The sequence below is a fragment of the Odocoileus virginianus genome, chromosome 3 (assembly GCF_023699985.2).
Source record: "Odocoileus virginianus isolate 20LAN1187 ecotype Illinois chromosome 3, Ovbor_1.2, whole genome shotgun sequence".
Taxonomy (NCBI): Eukaryota; Metazoa; Chordata; class Mammalia; order Artiodactyla; family Cervidae; genus Odocoileus; species Odocoileus virginianus.
Window position 1 is genome coordinate 19,089,008 of NC_069676.1, and position 22,473 is coordinate 19,111,480.

The 22,473-nt window shown below is 55.6% G+C and overlaps 1 protein-coding gene and 1 non-coding gene across 3 annotated transcripts in view; both read left to right on the forward strand.

Annotated features, from left to right (window-relative positions):
* The first annotated feature begins 475 nt into the window (after window positions 1-475).
* Window positions 476-22,473, forward strand: part of AP3D1 (adaptor related protein complex 3 subunit delta 1) — a 33,312-nt gene continuing 11,314 nt past the window's right edge. For both annotated transcript variants that reach the window (XM_070465026.1, XM_020905965.2), the window contains exons 1-16: window positions 476-815; window positions 12,502-12,597; window positions 12,737-12,817; window positions 13,714-13,794; window positions 14,958-15,065; window positions 16,630-16,759; window positions 17,190-17,329; window positions 17,437-17,510; window positions 18,530-18,579; window positions 19,466-19,515; window positions 19,600-19,648; window positions 20,319-20,464; window positions 20,537-20,685; window positions 20,773-21,003; window positions 21,145-21,376; window positions 22,138-22,283. In XM_070465026.1, coding sequence (XP_070321127.1) covers window positions 720-815; window positions 12,502-12,597; window positions 12,737-12,817; window positions 13,714-13,794; window positions 14,958-15,065; window positions 16,630-16,759; window positions 17,190-17,329; window positions 17,437-17,510; window positions 18,530-18,579; window positions 19,466-19,515; window positions 19,600-19,648; window positions 20,319-20,464; window positions 20,537-20,685; window positions 20,773-21,003; window positions 21,145-21,376; window positions 22,138-22,283 — 1,859 coding nt within the window. In that variant the 5' untranslated portion in view covers window positions 476-719. The remainder of the gene's footprint in view (window positions 816-12,501; window positions 12,598-12,736; window positions 12,818-13,713; window positions 13,795-14,957; window positions 15,066-16,629; window positions 16,760-17,189; window positions 17,330-17,436; window positions 17,511-18,529; window positions 18,580-19,465; window positions 19,516-19,599; window positions 19,649-20,318; window positions 20,465-20,536; window positions 20,686-20,772; window positions 21,004-21,144; window positions 21,377-22,137; window positions 22,284-22,473) is intronic.
* TRNAE-UUC (transfer RNA glutamic acid (anticodon UUC)) lies at window positions 8,130-8,202 on the forward strand. Its single transcript has one exon. It is a non-coding gene; the product is annotated as a tRNA-Glu (tRNA).

Consider the following 22,473-nt stretch of genomic DNA (forward strand, 5'->3'; position numbering starts at 1 on the left):
GACACATGCAGGACAGATGAGACTGGTCCGCCGCAGAGCGGGATTTGGAGGTTCTCTGACAACTTCAGCTTTTATTTTTTTTCAACTTCAGCTTTTAGAATCAGAAAGGGCGGAGCTAGTTTCGTCTCAAGGAACCTCTTCCAGAAGCTCCACGTGGGCGCCCCGCCCACAGCAGGTCCCGCCCCAACCTGTCACATAGTTGAGGGGCGGGGCAAGAAGGCGCGCATAGAGGGCGTGGTAACATTCCGGAACGGGAAAGTAGGTGGAGTTCCGGAGGTCACTGACCTATGAGGGGGAAGAGCGCTGACACGCAGGGCGTGACTGAGCTGCCCGGAGGCCGTTGTCTGCTTTTTCATTGGGAGGCCTGGCGTCGTCAGGGAAACGCGGCGTCTAGGAGTGCAGGGGCAGGGCCTATAGGGAGGCGGGGCTTCCGGGGGCGGGCCGCCGGGCCGGGGCTCCCGCCGTCAGCTGACCGGCCGCCATCTTGTCCGCCATTTGCAAGCGGCGCGGCACGGAGCCGGAGTGGTGGGGAGCGCGGCCTGCCGAGCGGGTCGCTGCCGCCGCCGCCCCGCCAGCCGCCGCCGACCTGGCCTGGGAGTCCGCCCCGCCGCGGCGGCCGGCAGCACAGCGTTCCGCGGGCGGCAAGCGCGGCCCCTGGGCTCCCTCAGGGCGGTCGGCCGTGGGCCTCCCGGGGCTCGAGCCCGGCGGCGGTAGCCGCGATGGCCCTCAAAATGGTCAAGGGCAGCATCGACCGCATGTTCGACAAGAATCTGCAGGATCTGGTGCGCGGCATCCGCAACCACAAGGAGGACGAGGTGATCCCAGCGCGCCGTCCCTGGCCCTCGATCCGACTCTCGCCCTGACTCTGACCCAGTCCGACCCGACCCGGTTCCCGGCTCTGCCCCTGACTCCGGCCCCCCGCCCGCCCCCGCGGCCCCGCTCCCGGCTGGAGCCCCGTCTGCTTGCGGCCTCGACCTCTGAACATCTGCGCGTTCCTTCTCCGAGCCTCAGTTTATCCTCTCGGAGTTGGGGGTCCTTCTCCCGCTCCCCGACGGTGGCCGGAAGAGACTTCTCAGGTCCCCACCCTCGCTAGCGGCGGATCTCCGATCTAGAATGTGTTTCTGTGTCTCTTGTTCAAAATGCAGAGCCCCCTGCCCCGCCCCAGGCCTTGGACTCCTTGTTGGGGGACCCTCCTCTTCTGCGGCCGCCCCCGGAGGAAACCCCTTCTGGGATAAACGCACGTCCAGGTTGCTCCCCGGTGTCTGGTCAGGATTTGGCCTTGCCTCCTGGGCTTGAGTCCCTCGGAAGGTGGGGCCGCCCCTCTTAGCGGGTAAGGGGTGGGGCAGCCGACGTTCTAGGTCAAAATAAGGAAGCGGCTCTGGAGTCCTGGAATAGGGAAGCAGACTTCAATTAGACACCCGAAAGCCAGAGGGGAAAAGGTTTTCCAGAAGTAATGTTGTAACAGTGGGCACCATTTTCTTCCCTCCCGCCACCCCTCAACCTGTGACCTAGATTGAGGAGGAATGGGGATAGTTAGTGACCACCAGATCGCTGGCTTCTGGGGAGGGAGACCCAAACCTGCACTTAAACAATGAGAGGCTGGAGCAAGTCCCCTTTTCCTTGCCTGAGAGTGAGGCTCCCCGATGGAGAGCAGCTGTCGGACAGGTCCCACGACCAGGTGCCACCTGGCCGGCCCTCACTGCGCCGGGAAAGCCCAGCAGAGCCGAGAGGAAGGTGCAGGGACGTGAAGGAATTCGCTGGCAGGCACCAAGAGCCCTGGGCGATGTCCTTCTGTGGAGAGCCTGAGTTCCTGCCTCTATTGAACTTTTTCAGAATGGGTGTGACCTAGCTGAAATGTACTTAGGTTATTTTGGTTCATTTGTGTAACTCGCACACCTTCCCTTCTTTGGCTACACTTAGGTTTTGCATCATGTTAGACGCTCTGGCCAGTTCCACTGGTCACAAAAGTGGTGAACTCTTGGTCTGATCTTTAGTTTCTCTTTGAAAGAATAGCTGGTCGGCCTGCATTTCAGACCCCAGGGCATGGCGAAGCAAATATGCGGAAAGAGTTTGCGCCCTCAGATTTCTTTTTCTGCCCTGGTTGACCTGATACCCCCTCTGGTAGTGGGTGTTATTGAGCAGTGTGTTGCGAGATTCTGAGGAGGGGCCAAGGGTCTTTGTTGTGGAGAAATGCATGTTCCAGTTAGGGCGTCTGCTTTTTAGGGTGCAAGCCTGTCATCAGGGGCAGTGCTGTGGGTCGTGCTATGTTCACTCGTAATTGGTAGGAACTGATGGCTCGATCCTCAGGCTTGGAGCCCATCATTTGGTTTTTTGATGGTGATGGTGGCTGAGTTCCACGCAGATGCTGTCCAGGCCTGTGGGTAATTCCCACAGGATGCGGCTCAGGATTCGAGGGTCCCTCATCGGAACAGCCGTGATCTGGTCGGTTATTACTGGCTCCAGATGTTGGGGAGCACAGCAGGCAGCTATGGGGTTACTCTTAGCTCCCAAATCACCCTCCATTCCGAGGAAGACTGGGAGCAATGTAGTTTTCACTCAGAGTTTACTTTTTATAATAGATTGTAGCTTAAAACTCCTGTTGTGGCATCATAGAAGTGAGGCTTGGCGGTGACTTTAAAAAAAAAGCCAGATAGAAAGGCATCATGGTTTAGCATGTGATGTTTGTGAGACCCAAGTCCAGGTTCTTGGTCCTCTATGAGTGACCTGGGGAGAGTTCCCTAGTGTAAAGTGGGAGGGATGGCTACCTCCCCATCTTGTTGAGTGCCTATAACGCAGGCTTCTGTGAGCTCCCCAAAGAAGAATCCAGAAAGTCCGGACCCATGGCAGAGTAACTGAAACTTCTGCTTCTACATGTGATACTAAGCGTGTGCATGCCTGTGAGTGGGGTTACCATGGAAAACATGCTTTTTACAGTGAGTCAAAGAAGTTTGAAAAATAGTGGGCTGATTCCCATCTTTCTGTGGTGCTTGAGTTTCCGTCCTTAATATACAGCACCAGGTCATGTGGGCAGGTGAGGAAAGTCACTTGGGAGTGTCCTTGCTTCTGAAACTTGTGTATAACTAGTTGAAATGACTTTCAATGTTGAATCCTTATGAGTACTTTTCATATTTTGGGGAAAACCTTTTCTTTCAGTCTTTTTAAATTATATGCATAATTTCTTGTAATAAGCTAAGTGTTTATGAAAGTGAAAAGGTAAAATACTTCTTCCCAGAAATCAGTTTGAGAGTTTTTTCTCTGTAAATAGAACTTGAGGGCGATCCTGTCTGTTAAGGTTTTGTGCTGGTCTTCTCTGTTATGGTGGCAGCCCTTCCTGAGTGCTGTCCATGCCCCCGAAGTGCTCCTGAGGACCAACCTTCTGAGTGTGGTTGCACGTGCTCCCCACAGCATTGAAGTGGGTTCCACTTGCTCTGCTCTGTGTCCCAGCTCACTCCATCAGGGGGCCCCTGGCAGTGTCTGTTTTTGTGTGGCGTCTGAGTTTGCGTCTAACTCACTCAACTGAAGTTTCTGAAGTTGAAAAATTCAGTCCTAATTGTGTATAGTTGGTTGTGTGTATCCATGGGTTCTGCATTCACCAACTGTGAATTGAAAGTATATTTTTTAGAGAGTTCCAAGAAGCAAGACTTGAATTTGCTGCACACAGGCAACTATTTGAATACACAGCACTTGCATTGGGTCAGGTGTTGAAAGTTATTTCGCAGTGAGTTAAAGTGAAAAGGAGGATGTGTGTACGTCATGTAGAAGTTCATTGTAAATGAGGGACTGGAGTGTCTGAGGATTCTGGTGTCTTCAGGGGTCTGGAACCAGTCCTCTGCAACACCAAAGGTTAACTGTGGAGTGGTATTTTGAAATTGGGCATAATCTGGGATTAAGACTGAACTGTAAGAAGTGCTGTTATTCTAGAGTCTGACCTCAGAAATGCAATTTCCTGGGGTTCAGTCCTTGCCAGGGTGTGTGGGACTCCTTGGGCCATGAGGTACGTGCAGGGCTGGCGCTCCTTGCCCTAGGGACAGTTACTGACGCACGTGTTGTGTCAGGCGTGGTGCTTTTGGTTTATTTCTGTAAGACTTTCTATTTTAAAAACTTTGGAGAAGACTAAAGATAGGAAATTTAGTAAAGAAGTTGTTATCTGAGTCAGGGTCTCTCCCCTTGGCACTGCTGACATCAGGCTGGGTCATCCTTTGAGGGGGGCTGTCCTGGGCACTGTGGGGTTGAGCAGCATCTCTGGCCCCATCCGTGTGATGCCAGGCCACCCCCAGTCTCGACAATTGCGTTCCCAGATACGCCCCAGTGTCCTCTAGGCGCAGGATCCCCTGACCGTAATTGACAAGGACAGTTTCCCTGGATTCCTTCATGCTGGCTCTTCAGCCAGGTGTCCCTTGTCCCCCGTGCTGATGTGAGGTAAGGCGGCCTGCGCCTGCCGCAGAGCTCCGGGAGCCTTTTTGGTTTCCTGAGCCACAGAGGTAACTGGAAGCATCCTGGTTGGGGTGTTCTTTCTCTGCCCCCCAGTTCCTGGCCCCAAGCTGCTGAGTCCCTTGGGGTTTCCTGGGAGATGGAGTGTCTTTTGTTCTGATGAGGTGACTCTTGGTGGGACTGGGGCCCCAGAAAGGCCAGGCCATGGTTTGAAGCTTGGAACTTTGACACCCCCCCCCCCTCCAGTCCTCTAGAGAAGGAGGAGGGGCTGCAGGTGGAGTTGATGATGGATCATGTATTTGTGATGAAGCCTCCATAAAAATCTCTGAAGTGTGGGGTTCAGGGAGATTCTCGGTAGGTGAAAGCACCTGTGTGCCGGGGGTGGCACACCACCTCCTGTGAGGACAGAAATCCTGCCTCTGGGCCCCTGCGCCCTGCCCTGCCCCCCTTGCCTCTTTGTCCAGCTGTCCATCTGTTTGCTTTGTTGTGCCCTTACTATGTAATAAGCTGGAAAACATAAGTAAGTGCTTCCCTGAGGCAAGGGGGCTTCTGGGAACCCTGATTTACAGCTGGTTAGTGTGTGCTGTGGGGGCAGACCTGTGGGGTCTGTGCTGACTCCTGGCAGAGTGTGTCAGAACCCAGCTGAATTGTGGGACCCCACTAGGGTCACAGGGTTGGAGGGGGGGGCGGCGGGAAATGGTCAGTGTTTCCTAGGCAGCCCACAGGGTGTGTCTTCCAGATTTGTGCTGTTTTTCTCTAATTCTTGTTAGTTGTGCAGAATGTGATGCACCTGCACTGAATTAAACATTGTACAGTTTAAGTATTGTGATAGTAATTGTGCTAAGTTCTCTGCATGTCATTTCCTTGCTTTGCTCAGAGTTTTCTCCCTTATGTGTGTGTCCCTGGACAGTCTTGCTTGCTTCTGGTCATCTGCAGCAGCCGCTGTCACTCTCTGCCATGGGAAAGGGCCACCATGATTCGTTCATTTCCGTCGCCAACAGGGGCGTGTTGTCTGTCTACACCAGGGTTCCTTTATCCATTGGACTGTTGCTGGACATCTGGCTTGTTTCCCACCTGGGGCATTTATGTGCCACCGTGTATAGGAGGGCGGGCCACTGTGGTGGGAGTGGGAGCAGCCTCAGCTTCCCCATGGCTGTGTCCTCGCTGGCCATGTCCTCACGAGTGGTGTCCTCTTGGGCCGTGGCCACCACAGGGCTGCTATGGCTTCTGCTTCAAGCAGCAGCCCCGGGGCCTCCCTGCCTTCCCTCTCCTCTGCGTGGAACCTTTTGCTGACTCCGTGAAGCTCTCTCTTCAGGGTTTGGGCCTCTTTCTGTGCATCTATTCCCTGACTTGGGGGAGTTTTCAAGGGCACATTCTAGGCCTAGATGCCATGGGTGGCGGCAGCTGTGAGGACCGAGTCTGGGGAGGGGGTTCTGTGTGGCCCCTGGGGATACCCAGTTGCGTGAGGGCTCCAGGAGGTTGAAAGGCTGCAGGTGGCTGAGGCAGGCTCAAGGCCAGAATCCCCTTTCAGCACTGTGGACACAAGGACTTAGTCATCCTCGGGTGGAGGGGCATCCCTGGCCCCTTCACGTGCCAGGAGCCCCTAGTCCTGATGAAAATGGATGTCCCAGGTAGGGCCTGGCATCCTCTGGGGGTGCAGTCACCTCTCTGGGAACCTTGCTCTGGGACCTCGCTGAGAGAGGGGGTGGGAGGTTGGGAAGTCTGAGGCTTGACTGCGGCCCCTGCAGCTGATCTATGCTGAGTCCTGGGCGTGCGATGGGCACAGGCAAGACGGGTTCGCCCCCCCCTTGCTGTCTCCCTAGGTATGGCCTCCCTGGGGGAGTGTCCTCATTGTGGGCCAGCTTGTACATTATCAGAATTCTCTTGTTCTGACACTGACTTGCCTTGCCTACATTTTGGGGTTAAAGTTATTTTCTTACTGAAGTGATTGTAGTAGATGGCAGCTGGTTGTTGCTGGCAAGGTAGATGGAGTGACAGAGACAGCCCTCTTTGGTCCCCTGTTGTAGTGGATGTCCATCTCTGTTGACAACCTCAACCATGGCCAACAACTCCCCTCCCCCAAGAGTTTGAGGACTGCTGCTTACAGGAGCAGGGTGGAGGGGCTCTGGGCCCTGAGCCGGGGACCCTGCAGGCAGTCGTGGGTGATGGCAAGACCTGCATATTTATGATGATTCAGAGAGAACCTCTTGGAAATGTCAATGGACAAGGCAAGTGAGATGATGTCCTCCAGAAGGTGGACAGATCATCCTGACAATGCTGCTTTACTTGGGTTAGAAGCCATCAAGCCCCAGAGACAGGGAGGAACCTTGAACGCACATGACTAAGTGGAAGAAGCTGTCTGAAAAGTCTCCACACTGTGATTCCAGCTTTGGGACATTCTGGAAAAGGCAGAGCTCTATAGAAGGATCAGTGGTTATGGAGAGGAGGGGATGGGATGGATGGGCGGGACCAGAGGGGTTTAGGGCAGTGACTCTGCTCAGTGATACAGTGACGCTGGTTGCCTCTCAGCGTACATACATCTGTCAAGACCCACAGAGTGAACCCTGACACCAGCTATGGATCCTGAGTGATGACGTGTCTGTGTGGGTTCATCGATTGTAGATGCGCACTGCTGGGGAGGCTGTGCATATGTGGGGGTGGGCCAGCTGGGAATCTCTACCTGCTGCTCAGTTCTGCTCTGAACCTAAAACTGCTCTTTAAAAAAAGAAGTCTTTTTAAAAGAGACTTACTGGTCCAGGTATGTGGGTTTTGAGCCTGCCAACCCATCAGGGTCAAGGGCAGCTTCTTGGGCTGACCCCTCGGGTCTGACCCCACTCCTCTGGGGATCGTGGGATGTCTTAAGTGACCCAGGGACTCTTCTTAGCAGACAGGGTTGGATGGCTGTTCTATCATAGCTTCTGGGTTCATACCAGGCGTGTGTCCTTTGCTATGGATGAATTCTGGATTGCACATCCATCTCAGCGTTGTGTGCTCCGTGGTGAAGTGTGGCTGCTCAGAACAGGCTGAGGGCTGAGAATTTCATCATGTTCGCGTCACCAACTTCTGTTTTTGAAACAAGTGTTAAGGACATGTAGCCATGTATACTTTTGATCTTAAAATAGCTTCTCATTTTTGTTTTGAATACAGACAGACCTTATTTTACTGCTTTCCCCTTGATCATGCTTTCCATGTACTGCGTGTTTCACAAATGGAAGGTCTCTGGTGACCCCACAGTGAACAAGCATGTTGCCACCATTTTTCCAACAGCATTCCTTCACTTTGTGTTTCTGAGTCACGTTTTGGTAATTCTCACAAATTTTCACAGTTGTTATGTGATGGTGATCTGTGGTCAGCAATCTCTGGTGTTACTCTCACAACTGAATCTTGGGGCTCCGCAAACCTCACCCACGTAAGACGTGACACGATCGTTTGTGGAAGTGATAACAAAGCAGGTGGAATATTATGTACCTTAGTTGATAAGAGTTTGGGAAAATCAACTCCCAACTTTGAAGGAAGTTCTCCTGTGGGTAAAATGCCATCAGACAGCATTGGACATAATGGAGAAACCATCTATGAAAGGAAGAGGCCATTGATTCTGTAGACTTCACTGTAGACTTATTTTAAGAATCTGCCACGACCACCTGGTCCACAGTGTGGAGGCAGGACCCTCACCAGCAAAAATATGGCTTGCTGGGAATTCCCTGATGGTCCAGTGGTTAGGACTCTGCGCTTTCACTGTTGAGGGTCCAGGTTCGATCCCTGGTTAGGGAAGTAAGATTCTGCCCCCTCCCCCAAAAAACATGGCTTGCTGAAGCCTCAGATGATGGTTAGCGTTTTTTGCAATGAAATTTTATTTGACTGCACCAGGTCTTATTTGTGACACACAGGATCTAGTTCCCTGACCAGGGATTGAACCCTGGCCTTCTGCATTGGGAGCTCAGAATCTTAGCCACTGGACCACCAGTGAAGTCCCATAACAAAGTATTTTTAATTAAGGTGTATACTTGGTTTTTTTAGACACAATGCTGTTGCACATTCAGCAGACTACAGAATAGTGTGAATGTAGCTTTTATGTGCACCAGGAGACCACCAGTTTGTGTGAATTGCTTTATTGCGATATTCGTTGTATTGCGGTGGTCTGGGACCCTCCCTACAATACCTCCTACGTCTGCTTGTATAATTTACTGGATCTAGATCCTCTCTTTACCCTGGCCTTTTTTTTTTTTTACCCCCTTTTTGTAAAAAGAAGAAATACTTCATTGTTAGCAATGCTGTGTGTAAATAAGACTACAAAGACTAATATACCGTTTTCTCCCACGTTCCTTACTTTAACTTCATATGTGTAACTCTGTTTTAGATAAGTAATTAAACTCCTGAGTGAAGCAAATCCTTTTAATATTTTACAATCCTTTCCTCCCTGTCCTGCCTGTAGGAACCCCAAGCCTGTGCACCTGTGTTGTGGCTAAAAATTAGTGTTGAGGAATGGTATTTCTTCCTTGGGTCAGTCACTTCTGTGGGTTCGGCTATTGCTCTGAGGTGCAGGGTCGCTGTCGGGGGGAGGGGGGTGGTTACTCTGCCTCCGTCTCTGAGAGGTGGTCTTGGGTGGGGAGCCCTGAGCCCCCGCCTCCCCCACCTCAGGGCTCCCCGCTGGCTCCTCCTCTGGCTGCTCTGAAGACTGTCTCCTTAGTCTCAGGTTTCAGTAGTTTGTGATGTGTCTGGGTGTGATTTTCCTTTGTTTCATGTTGCGGAGAACTGGCGCTAGGTTTCTTGAAGTTGTCGGTTTATGTCTTTCACCAAATTGAGTAAACTTGAGCTGTTAGTTTTCCAGCTGTTTTCTCTGTCCTTCCTTCCCTGGGTCTCAGGTGTATGCTTGCTGCACCTTTATTGCACCCTTTTCTGACTCTGTTGTGTTCAAGGCGTCCTTCTGGTCCCACTGTCATGCTGCCACCCCTCTTCTCAGCTTCAGCTCCCTCCTAAGTCCCTGCTGTTTCCCTTCCCAGGATTTCCACCTGATGGTTCTGTGTAGCTTTCCTTTCCCTGTGAGATGTCCTCTCTTTATTCATTATGAGTATGTTTTCTTTTTGGCCCTGAGAGCATGGTTACAGTTGCTGAGTTGAAATCTCTGTATGTTGATTCCATCCCCAGAGACATCTCATGGTTGGTCTTTGCTGACCATCTTTTGTTATTCTTCTTGGATATAGGTTATATTTTCCTGTTTCTAGTTTTTTTTTTAAGTTAAGCAGGTTTTTTTGTTTTTGTTTTTAATTTATTTGTGTCTATGCTGGGTCTTTGTTGCTGCGTGGACTTCTCTCTAGTTGTGGAGAGCGGGTGTTGCTCTCTAGTTGTGGTGCTTGGGCTTCTCATTGCAGGGGCTTCCCTTGTGGAGCACGGGCTCTAAGGCGCATGGACTTCTGTAGCTGTGGCATGCAGACTTAGATGACTTGTGGCGGGTGGGATCTTCCCAGACCAGGGATCGAACCTGTCTCCTGCATTGGCAGGCAGAGTCTTTACCACTAAGTCACTCGGGAGGCCCTCCTGTTTCAAATTTGAATGATTATGGACTGTGACCCAGTCATTGTGGATGGTGTGTTGCAGACACTCTGGATTCTGTTGTGTCCTCTGCAGAGTGTTGGTTCCAGGAGGGGGTGTGTTTTAGGGCGGTGACCTTGTCTGGGCTGGAGCTCTGGCTCTGTGTGCCCTGCAGTGGGCGGCAGTGCAGGCTGTGTGCGGTATTCTGGTGGGGACGGGGTCCATGGGGAGGGTTCATGTGAGGCTGTCCTCCCCCTCCCCGTCTCCCCTCACTTTCCAGCAGCTGCGTTCGCCCAGGATCAAAGCTGGGGCAGGACCCAGTGGTCTCTCATTGCCTTGCGCTGCAGAAGAGTCATGTGCAGACAGGGCCATAGGAGGCTTGGTCTGAGGATGGCTGCGCAGATGTTACCGGGAACGGACTCTGCCTGGCCTCCCGGCAACCGAGGTGTCCCTGGGCTGCCTGGCAAATCATGTGCAGAGAACATGGTGTGCTGGCCTTTCACCTGCTGACCAGCATCTGTGTTGAGGTGCCAGTATGTGAGCATATGTGTGTGAGCACCTGTTTGCCCCTGGGCACTGCAGACGGTAAAGCGTCTGCCCCTGGTAGCTCAGACGGTAAAGCGTTTGCCTACAATGCTGGGGGCCCGGGTTCGATCCCTGGGTCCGGAAGATCCTCTGGAGAAGGAAATGGCAAACCACTCCAGTACTCTTGCCTGGAAAATCCCATGGATGGAGGAGCGTGATAGGCTGCAGTCCATGGGGTTGCAAAGAGTTGGACACGACTGAGCAACATTATTTTCACTGCAGAAGCAGATCTGCAACGCTGTGTGCTTGGCCGGGTTCTCCACGTTTGGGATGGTCTCTCTGCTTTTTCCGTTTTAAATCATTAACTGCTGGTCCAGGGTGCAGAAAGGGGTCATCCATGCACAGGGGTGGGACTGAGGCTCCAGGGGATTAGTAATTGGAAGCCTGTTGGAAGGATCTGGTGACTTGTGTTCCATTGTCTGATTCGGTCATGGAATATATATCAGACGCTGGCTGAGGGCACGTGCTGTGGGTGCCTTCCCCAGGAGCCTGTGCTGGAACCCCCAGGGGTCTGGGGTGACACTGGATGTAGGGTGTGGCCACTGGGGGCAGGGCTCCTGTGCTGGCCACCCTGCTATTGGTCAGATCACAGGCTCCTCCCACTCTTGGGAAGGCAGGGTGGGCACCAAACTCCCCCACAGCCTGGTGACAACTGGACTCCCATGTTGGCAGGTTTGGGTTCTCTTGCGACTGCCACTGTAACATCTGTGCGTGTCTTTGGATGGGGGCCTTATGTCCCATGGAGCACATTCCTTGCTCTGGGCCTCGTGTCAGTCCATACTTTGGATTGGTGTTCTAGTATGAGTGCTGTACTAGTGAGGAAACCCAGGAAAATTGAAAACGTGTGTCCACATAGAGCCCTGCTTCATGGCAGCATGTGTCGGAACAGTGGTAAGGTGGCAGGGCTCCGAGCCGTGCCCTGCTGGGAGAATGGACACGTGGTGGCCATGGAGCCGAGTGCAGATACACTGCAGCGCCACTGAGGAGGGCAGGGGCTGCACACAGACTCATGATGCGTGCAGGAGAGGCTGCTGGTGGGGCCAGCTCAGAAATGGGGAGCCCTGGGGGGAATTTGCAGTGCCGCCTGCCCAGTGGGGCTGGTCTTGGAGGACCTGGGGGCCACAAGGGCTGGAGGCGGACAGCCCCCACCCCCAGCGGCTCTCATGTGCCCACACTGGACGGCCTGGCTCCAGAGCGAGCAGGGGCCCTGCTCGGGCCCTCTCACCCACACGGGCCACGGACACAAGTCCTTCAGGGGCTGGAACGTGCTGGGGAGCTCATCCGGGGACCGCTTCTGTTCTCCCCCGGGCAGTTCACCACACTGACAGGACTTCTCAGGATAGCAGCCATGTTGTCATACCCATATGGTGTGACGCCTTGCTCTCGTGTATGATGCAGTGGTTTTTAGTACATTCAGAGAGTTCTGTTTAATTCCAGAACATTCCATCTCTCCATCCTCATTAGCAGACACATCCCCCCTCCCTGGCCCTGGCAACCAGGAGCTCATTCTTTGTCTCTGGATTTGCCTCTTCTGGACATTTCCCATCAATGGAAGTGCACACTGTGTGTTCTCTGTCTGTCTTAGGTTTCAGCCAGACACTTGAAAGTGAAAGTTGCTCAGTTGTGTCCGACTCTTTGTGACCCCATAGACTATACACAGTCCATGGAATTTTCTAGGCCAGAATACTGGAGTGGGTAGCCTTTCCCTTCTCCAGGGGATCTTCCCAACTCAGGGATCAAACCCAGGTCTCCCACATTGAAGCCGGATTCTTTACCAACTGAGCCACAAGTGAAGCCCAAGAATACCGGAGTGGGTAGCCTGTCCCTTCTCCAGGGGATCTTCCAGACCCAGGAATCGAACTGGGGTCTCTTGCATTGCAGGTGGATTCTTTACCAACTGAACTATAAGGGAAACCAGACACTCACAGCTCCTCAATTTTTGTTTTTTCATTTTAGGCAAAATATATCTCTCAGTGCATTGATGAAATCAAGCAGGAGCTGAAGCAGGACAATATCGCAGTGAAAGCCAATGCGGTCTGCAAGCTGACCTATGTGAGTGCCGGCCACTCTCTCTGTCAGGCGGGGGGCTGAGACCGCGCCTCTCCTCGTCTGTCTCCTCATCCTCTGGGCCCAGTTAATTGGGGGAGGGGGACTGGGCAGGAGCCTGAAACCCTGGCTCTTATCACCACAGCTACAGATGCTGGGCTACGATATCAGCTGGGCTGCCTTCAATATCATCGAAGTGATGAGCGCCTCCAAGTTCACGTTCAAGGTGAGGGGACAGCCGCTGTGGGTCCTGAACCCTGTGGGTGGGGTCCTGGGGGAAGGAAGGTGTGTGTCCTGTGATGAGGCTTGGCTGGGAGGGAACACGGTGGCAACCGCTGGAGACCCATTCCCATCATGCATCTGTCCAGCAAGGTCTTGGCACCATTTACACCATGTTTTCTTTTCCGTTTTAAGTAGTGTCAGTGAAATTAAGGTTTATAGGGGTGGTTATTTGTTTTGTGATACAAATTAAATTGGTAACCTTTCAAAAAAAAAAACAGGCAGGCATTGATCATCCCACCAGAGGCCACTGCTGGTCAGTTGTCTTGGTGCTTCTAAGCACCCTCTGCCTTCATCTCACGGAGCCTATTTGTGCCACTTTGAGACATTGCTCTCCTATTACTTGATATTGTAATAACTGAACACGTTGTCTCCCGCTTTAGTAAATGTCCTGGAAAGCAGTCTTCACCACCCGCAGCCCATTTAGGGGCATCCTGTGGTTCTCCCTGGGAACACACCCTGCAGGCAGCTGAGGCTCTGTTCTCCTGAGGGACCTCGTCATTCATGCTGCCTGCCGGTTTCTCCTGGGGAGGAAGCAAGATGCTTGGTTTGCCAAGGTTGGGCTAGTGCCCTGCCCGTGTGTTGGAGTGTCACATGTGTGTGTGTGGGTGTGCCTCCAGGCCACCCCAGCCACAGAGATGGGAGCCCATGGTTATCCCGTGTTTGTGAGACTCACTCCATCAGCTGAGCAGGCAGTGACAGGCCATGCTGGCCGACTTGACAGCCACTGTGTTCCAAAGACCATGCACTCAGGGTGGGGTGTCCTCTTCCTGGTGGGGGATGGGCTGACCAGTGCTGCATGGTCCGCTCCCCTTGTACCCAACACCTCTGTTGCACTCACAGCGAATTGGCTACCTCGCGGCTTCCCAGTGCTTTCACGAAGGGACCGACGTCATCATGCTGACCACCAACCAGATCCGCAAGGTAGGGGCCTCTCACCCCACCACGGGAGCACGCGGAGAGTGGGGGTTAGTGGGCAGTGGATGGTCTCTGCCCTCCTCGGAAACACCAGTGGTGGGCGGCATGTGTGGCCCTCTTCTTGAGTTCTCTTGGCATTGGGGGACTGCCCGCAGTCACTCCTTTCGACCCCTGCCCCCTCTAGTGGGGGCACCTGCTGGGGGGGTGGCACTTTCTGCCCACTGGGTGCAGAGCATTGGCTGGTGTGTCTCTCCGGCCCTGAGTGGTTTTCAGCTATATGGTGAGAGCAGTGAGTGCTCTGCTGTGCCCTGGCCCGAGGACTTAATCAGCTCTTGCTAAGAGTGGTCAGGGTGCCATCAGAGGCACCCTTCCTGGGCAGAACTGCCATGAGCCTATGGCCCTGGGCCCTCAGATGCCTGGGGGAGGCCTGGGGCCCAGGAGGTGGTGTGGTCACCCTGCAGGGGACAGGTGAGTGGGCTCCTGGGCAGGCACTGTGGGGCAGGCAGGCTATGGGAGCTGCCCTGAGGCCTCCACATACCATTAGGTGGCTGCTGCCCACGTCAGGCTCTGCGAGTCACTATGAGTGGAGGGATGTGCTGTGAGGCCCGGGGTTGCAGTGAACTTTTAAGAGCCTGTGTTTTTGTAGCATCACCACAGTCTAGAAGGTTAACTCTTCAGACACTTCTGGGTGCACCTTTTACCACATGTGAAGTGTGGGGAGGGTCCCTTCTCTGTGCCAAGACAGGGCTTCCATGCAGGTTGGCGGGATCTCAGGCTGGGGCATTAGGCAGGGCAGATATGCTTCTTCTGCTGGTTCTCCTGCTCCCTGAGACGTGGGGCTTCAGTGGAGGCTTCTCAACACTTGTGGACGGGCCTAGAGGAGTCATCTGCGAGTGTCTCCCTGTGGGGGGCCCCTGCTGTGTGCCTTTGGGCAGTCAGGGCCCTGGGTTCTGCAGCTTTGCCATGTTACACACCTGAAGCGAGGGGCAGCCCTCGCCTCTGTCCCCCCAGAGCCATCCCAGCTCTTCTTGGTGACAGAGCGGAACTGGCTGCTCTTCATGAATCCTTGTCCCACATGTCTCCAGACCCAGGGCAGGGCTGGAGGGCACAGCTGGGGCCCAGCAAGGCATGGTCAGCGCCCGCCTCTGACCCTTGCATTCCCTTTCCAGGACCTGAGCAGCCCCAGCCAGTACGACACTGGCGTTGCGCTGACTGGCCTATCCTGTTTTGTTACCCCAGATCTTGCCAGAGACCTGGCCAACGACATCATGACACTGGTGAGTCTGGGAGTGGGCCCTCCCTGGGCCTTTGCTCCCTCATGTGCCAGGATAACCTGGTTGTAAAGTTATGCTGAGGGTACTTGGGCGGGTGGAAAGAGCCTGGGTTCCTGCGGTGAGCTGGGACACCTAGTCACCATCTCCCCCTCCATCACCTGGTGAGCCCGACTTTCACCTCCCCTCCTCTGGAATGGTCCTGTTGGGGAGGGCAAGGTCTGGCTGGGGGTGATGGTGGGTGCTTGACCCATCAGCTGTATTCTTACTGAGGCATGAGTGACGGTGGCAGTGGTCTCAGCGGACAGCATGGTCAGGTGGCCTCTGTCCAAGACACTTTTTATTTTCATCTGGGTGCAGTCTGTTGTCTAGTGGCTCAGTCCATCTGAAAAGCAGAATTCTCAGCCAGCTTTGATCGCTAGGGTGGGCAGGAACCTTGTTGTGAAATGTGGATGTGTTCTTAGAAATCGCAGCTCTCGATTCTAGTAAAAATTAATTTAAGAAAGAAAGAAAAATGAAGCTGGAATTGACTCTAAGAAAAACCACAAAAGAACAAAGACCTCATGGCCCTGAGAAGGTCACCAACGCCTCATTCTCCATGATTGGGAGACTCCCCATCTGACCATGTCACAGCCTGTGGGAGAATAGTGTATCCCTCCCGTGAGGGCTCTGTGCAGACGTAGTCTGTTTGCTGTGTGGGTGCTGCAGTCTTGAAGGCTATGAGTATAGTCAGCTTCTAGGTCTGGGGCCTGTTGTAAATGATGTGTCCATGCATGCTTCCTCCCCTTTGTCCACACTGTGTCCCTGGGCTTCCCAGAGGCCAGGGCTGACTCTGTACAGAGACTCTGGCCAACAAAGCCAATAGTACTGACCCTCTGGTCCACGTCAGGAGGTGTGAGGACCCGTCCAGGTGAAGGTGGTCACACGCCCACAGGAGGGGGATAGGGATTTGTCTTGGTGCTGGGTCTGGAGGGCAGGGCAGCTTTCTCAGGCTAGGTTCCCAGGGCCCCAACAGGTGAGGAGTATGCCCACCTACAAATAAGAGGCCCTTGTAGCCAGAGCACAGTCCTGAAGGCAGGGCAGGAGCTTTGGGGTCCCAGGTTGGGGTGCAGAGCAGTGTCCTGCCCTGGGGACGGGCCTCGGCGACCAGAGGAGCTCATTGCCAGGGCTGAGCGTGGAAGCGGACCTTGGCCTCCAGAGGGCAGGCTGGGGCCGTGGGCTCAGGGAAGCAGGATTTGATTCTAAGACACTGTTGTGTGGTCCTGCGCTTGGTGGGGAGGGGGCAGTGGGGTAAATGTGCAGGCAGGGCTCAGAGACAAGGAGCCAGTTAAGTTGGAGAGAGGGTTTTCCTTCAGGTAATAGAGGTGAGATGCAGGCAGGTGTGGGAGATGAGCACGGGAGGGCGTGGAAGGTGTGGGAGGTGAGGGGAGGTGGGGGATGAGCAGGGGGTGGGGGCTGGGAGTGAGACAAGGTAGTGGGAGGTGAGCCAGGAGTAGAAGGTGAGATAAGGAGGTGAGGGGTGCAGGGCACAGGGGGGTCAGCAGGGAGACCTATGCCATCTGCCCCACAGATGTCACACACCAAGCCGTATATCCGGAAGAAGGCGGTGCTGATCATGTACAAGGTGTTCCTGAAATACCCTGAGTCCCTGCGCCCCGCCTTCCCCCGCCTGAAGGAGAAGCTGGAGGATCCCGACCCCGGTATGTTGGTGTGAGGTGGAAAGGGCCCTGTGTGTCTGAGGGCCTGGGGGGGAGGGGTGCTACGTCTTGGGGCCCTGTCCTTGATCCTCCCCCCAGGGTACCTCCTCTACTTGCCCACCAGCTTGGAGTTCACCCTTCTCCAGACCATTGTTTCTGTTTCTTTGGTGTGGGATTTAGAAACCAAGCCCTGGTCGCTGTTGGTGTTCATTCCTCCTGGGCTGGCATTGCTTCTGGGCCAGCAGACCCGGCACTCGCTCCCTGGGGATGTTGTTTTGTGGGGTGGGTGTCCTATACCTGGAGTGACTGACCCTCTGGGGACACCCCTCGAGGTGGTTGCGGGGAGCCGTGCCCATCGGCCACAGTGCTTGGGAGGGCCGGGCCGCCTGCCTCGGAGGACACCCTGTTACTGATGGGGGCCCTCCCTTCTCAGGAGTCCAGTCAGCGGCAGTCAACGTCATCTGTGAGCTGGCCAGACGCAACCCCAAGAACTACCTTTCCCTTGCCCCGCTCTTTTTCAAGCTCATGACCTCTTCCACCAACAACTGGGTCCTCATTAAGATTATCAAACTGGTAGGTGTTCTCCTGTCTTGCCCTACCTGCTGCCAGAGGGCCCCTGGGTGTCCTTGGTGAGGGCCCTCACCCTGCTGTGGGTGACCACCAGCCTCTTCGTCCCCTAGTTTGGTGCTCTGACCCCCTTGGAGCCAAGGTTGGGCAAGAAGCTGATCGAGCCTCTCACCAACCTGATCCACAGGTAGGCCTGGGGTTGGGTATGGGAGGGCACCCCCAGGAGGGATGGGGGGAGTGGCAAGCAGGCCTGCAGGTCTGCCGTAGCCTGGAGCTGTGTCCCTGGGCGCTTCCTTCCCCAGTCTGCAAACAGCCACAATTAGGTCGGTGGGGAAAGCTGTCCTGCTCAGCTTTGGTGTACAAGGGTTCTCACTGGTTGAGTTGAATAGCCTGAGGTGACTGTGTCCCCACCCAGTTCTGGAATGTTGTAGGAAACTTGGGGTGCCTGTGGTTGAATCGTGGGGGTGGAGCTTCCAAGTGCCAGGAGATCGTGCTCCTGGGATCCCCTGGGTGGCGGCCAATGGCTCAGGACACTGTTGGCTTTGCTTTTATTTGTGTGTTTATTTGACTGTGACAGATGTTAGTTGTGGTCCTCAAAGTCTTTAGTTGCAGAATATGAACTCTTTTTCACACATGTTCCAGCATGCAGAATCTAGTTCCCCAACCAGGGATCGAACCTGGGCTCCCTATACTGGGAGCATGAAGTCTTAACCACTGGACCACCAGGGAAGCCCCCGTTGTTGTTTGAAACAAATCAATAGTCATTATGAAGTAGCCATGGTTTTCAGAGTATTAATGTGGGGCCCTCAGTCTTGAGACCTGTTTCGTGGCCCGACTCTGGTGGCCCATTCTCTTGACCTTGGGGGTTTGAACTAGAGAGCGTCACTGTGAGAATACCAGAGTGAAATGAACACGCCTAGTGCCTGAGTGACCCCTGGACACCCCCGGCGGGTCGTGTGGGTGGCGACTCTGTGTTCCTCCTGCCAGGTCAGGCCACCTCCCTGTCAGAGTGAAACCAGCTGGTGGGGTTTGGGCTGCTAGAGAGGGGCCTTTGGGGAACTTGGCTTCTCTTCATGGGGTTCACAGAATCAGAAAATGAGTCCTTGGGCTCGGTGTTTTCCTCAAGACAGTTCCCTGGGGGTCTTATTGGGGTGAACGGGAGGCAGGCAGCCTCCATCTTCTCGGCTCCTCTGTTTCCGTCTCCAGCACATCCGCCATGTCCCTTCTCTACGAGTGTGTCAACACTGTCATCGCAGGTGAGCGCTGGGGTGACCTGCTCTGGATCAGGGTGTTGTCGCTGGCTAGGGGGCTGGTCCCAGGGCCTCACCAGCAGGTGCAGACACCCCTGGAGTTGAGGTTCTCACCTGGGAAGCTGCCTGGCCTGGCCCTGTGGACCTGTCAGTGACTGGACACTGCTGTGGCCAGAACCTCTGCTGCCTCAGGCTCCAGTGATAAATGCTGCACCCCCACCAGTGAGACCGTCTTCCTGAGCATTCTGGAGCAGGCCTCAGGGTGCTTCCTGTGTGGTGTCTTGTATAAGAGCTGCAGCCAGGAGGGTCCTTGGAGGGTACCTGCATGCCCTCCTCACACAGTCTTTTAGAGCCCGTTAGCTGTGGGTCACTTGTCCCTGAAGCCCAGTTTCCTGTAGCCGGGCAGAGGGAGGTGGTGGCCCAAGGGTGCAGTGTCTCATTGGCTGTCCCTGCCCAGAGCTTGGGCTGCTCCTCAAGAGATCCACAAGCAGCTGCAAGTTCAGTGAGACTCAGGAAGCTGGCCCCGGGCCCATGCTCATGACCACCGCATGGGGCCATGAGTATCCCCGAGGGTCAGCGATGGTCACAGAGAGGAAGGGCGAGCATGGGACTTGGGAACTGGGGAGGCTGACTGGAGAGTGGCCCCTTTGTGTGGGAAGGTCCACAGGGAAGACTGAGGTGGGGTGGGATCGCAGACGGCCCTGGCCCTGGCTGTGGGCAGAGGGAGTGAGGCTGCAGATAGGAGATAGCCTGCTCCATCACACATCACAGTCCTCAGGTCTCAGGTAGGGTGGCCCATGGGCCTGCCCCTGACAGGGACCTTGGGTCCCCGGGGGCTGTGGTCTGCTCCTTGGGTCAGTCACGGGGGCCCTCATCCAATGGTCTGTTTCAGTGCTCATCTCCTTGTCATCCGGCATGCCCAACCACAGCGCCAGCATCCAGGTATGTCCTAGGATCGGGGCTCCCCTCCTGGCCCCAGGTCACAACTGCATGTGGGCATAGATATGACCAGTATTCTCTTTGCAGCTCTGCGTTCAGAAATTGAGGATATTGATAGAAGACTCCGATCAGAACTGTGAGTTGCTCGTCTCTCCAGGTTCTGCAGGGCCTGGGGGTGCCACTACACAGTGGGCTGGCATCCCAGCGTGTGGCTCAGCCCTTTGCCCATTGAAAGTGCCTTTGAACTCAGCCCTGTGCCCGCATCCGTGGGGAGGCAGGACCTGACTGCAGGGAGGGGTGGGGAGGCTGTGGCAGCACAGGTGAGAGGTCAAGGGCACGCCGAGGCCTGGGAGGAGCAGGCCGGGCTTTGGGGGGCCTCCCCATGGGCCTGCAGTCTCCCTGGAGGTTAACCAGACAGGCACTCCTGCTGGTGCTCCAGATTTGTTGATTTTGAACAGAGGTCACTGAATTCTTCCTGGGAAGGGCCAGGGAGTAACTCGGGTCAACTCTGCAGGTCATGTGGTCTCTGCCAGGGTAGCATAGAAGCTGCCTGGCGGGTATTGGCAGGCATGACATGTGCCAGTGATGCTGCCATGGATACAGGCTCCAGCCGGACCTGACCTGTGGCCCAGTTGGCTGCCCCTGGTGTAGAGAGTCGTGTGTTTGGGGTGCTCGAGGTTGGCAGTGAGGGGGGCCTGGTGCCTGGGAGGTGTGGCCGAAAGTGCCCAGGTGGTTGGGGTGTAGCTGCAGCCCGGCCTCGCCCCCGAACCTCGTGCAGGTGTGACGGCCGCCCGCTGTCTCCGCAGTGAAGTACCTGGGGCTCCTGGCCATGTCTAAGATCCTGAGGACGCACCCCAAGTCTGTGCAGGCACACAAGGACCTCGTGCTGCAGTGCCTGGATGACAAGGATGAGTCCATCCGCCTGCGGGCCCTCGACCTCCTGTACGGAATGGTGCGTGCCTGCCCTGCCGCCCACACTGCCCCCATGCCGGCCTGGCCCCTCCCTCACTGTCGCTGCCCCCAGGTGTCTAAGAAGAACCTGATGGAGATCGTCAAGAAGCTGATGACCCATGTGGACAAGGCTGAGGGCACAACCTACCGTGACGAGCTGCTCACCAAGATCATCGACATTTGCAGCCAGTCCAACTACCAGCACATCACCAACTTTGAGTGGTGCGGCCTGTGGGCTGGCAGGGCTGGAGGGAGGGAGGCAGGGTGGCATTGGGGCTTGCGGGGCCCTTCACAGACCCCGTCCCGCAGGTACATCAGCATCCTTGTGGAACTGACACGGCTGGAGGGCACCCGCCACGGCCACCTCATCGCCGCACAGATGCTGGATGTGGCCATCCGTGTGAAGGCCATCCGCAGGTTCGCCGTGGCACAGATGTCCGCGCTGCTTGACAGTGCCCACCTGGTGGCCAGCAGCCCTCAGCGCAGCGGCATCTGCGAGGTGCTCTACGCGGCTGCCTGGATTTGCGGGGAATTCTCCGAGTGAGTGGAGGATGGCCGTGGTTTCTTCCTCCAGGTCCCCTCCCTGAGCCCCAGCGCCAGGTGGGGGATCACGGTGGGTGGCAGGAGCCTGGGACACGGAGCTGTTGAGATGGCCACTCACCAACCCTCCCACCCCCCCAGACACCTGCAGGAGCCCCAGCAGACACTGGAGGCCATGCTGCGGCCCAAGGTCACCACGCTGCCGGGACACATCCAGGCTGTGTACGTGCAGAACGTGGTCAAGCTGTATGCAGCCATCTTGCAGCAAAAGGAGCAGGCGGCAGATGCGTCCGCAGCCCAGGAGGTTACCCAGCTCCTGGTGGAGCGGCTGCCACAGTTCGTGCAGAGTGCGGACCTGGAGGTCCAGGAGCGGGTGAGCACAGTGGCTCGTCCACCTGAGGGCAGTTCAAGATGGGCCCTTTTGTGGTTCTCCCACTCTTGGCCGGGGGTGGGGCGGGCCAGTGTGGAGCCCCTGTGCTGGGGAGGCCCCCGATGGTCCCACAGGAGGAGCCTGGCGAGGGGTGGTGGGGGTGGGAGACGGTGAGAGAATGGGAGACCGTGGAAGGTATGTGGTCAGCCCAAGGGGGCTTCATCAAAGGTGACCACAGATCTGGTGGGTGCCGACCGGGAGGGTGGAGGAGAGCTGATTCACGAGAGCTTGGGGTGGCATCTGGGCAGTGGTGGCCTGGCAGCCTGTTTCATGAGCCCTGTGGTGATGCAGGCCCCAGTGGTCTCTGCGGTCGTGGTCCGGTTGGACATGAGCTTGTCTGTTGGCTGAGGGCTGTGAGCCCCGGTTGGCTGTGGTCCTGTCCCCGGAGCCGAGGTCAGGGCTGCTTTTTCTTGGAGCGATTGCCTAATGGGGTAGCACTCCTTCAGCCCCCTTACCCTTCATCTTGTTCAGAACCTGGTTTCTGTCACTGACTCTGAAGGAGTTGGCAGCTGGTCTGTGTCTTTCTGGCTAGGCCCCACGGCTAAGTGGTTCCTCATAGAGCCTTCCAGACATCCTCAGCCGGGCTCCGTTCAGGAGCAGCTAGGTGTCTATGTGTGCTGTGTGGGCGGTGCCCTGTAGGGGCTGAGTGGCCTTAAGGGCCGGTCCTCTGGGGCTCCCGCCTGACTGCTCTGGGGCCCCCGCAGGCATCCTGCATCTTGCAGCTGGTCAAGCACGTGCAAAAGCTTCAGGCCAAGGATGTGCCGGTGGCAGAGGAAGTGAGCTCCCTCTTTGCTGGGGAGCTGAACCCGGTGGCTCCCAAGGCACAAAAGAAGGTTCCAATCCCTGAAGGGTAAGTGTGCGGCCATCAGAGGACCTGGAGCCAGGTGGCATGAGGGTCCCCCCAGGCTTCTGTCTAGCCAGGAGTGGTGGAGGGGACAGAAGGATGTTCTCTGAGGTCAGGAGACCCACTCATCCTCACACAGACTGGGTGCGGGGCGCTTGGCTGGTTTTCTGGGGCCCTGCTTTCCCTGACCTGGTGC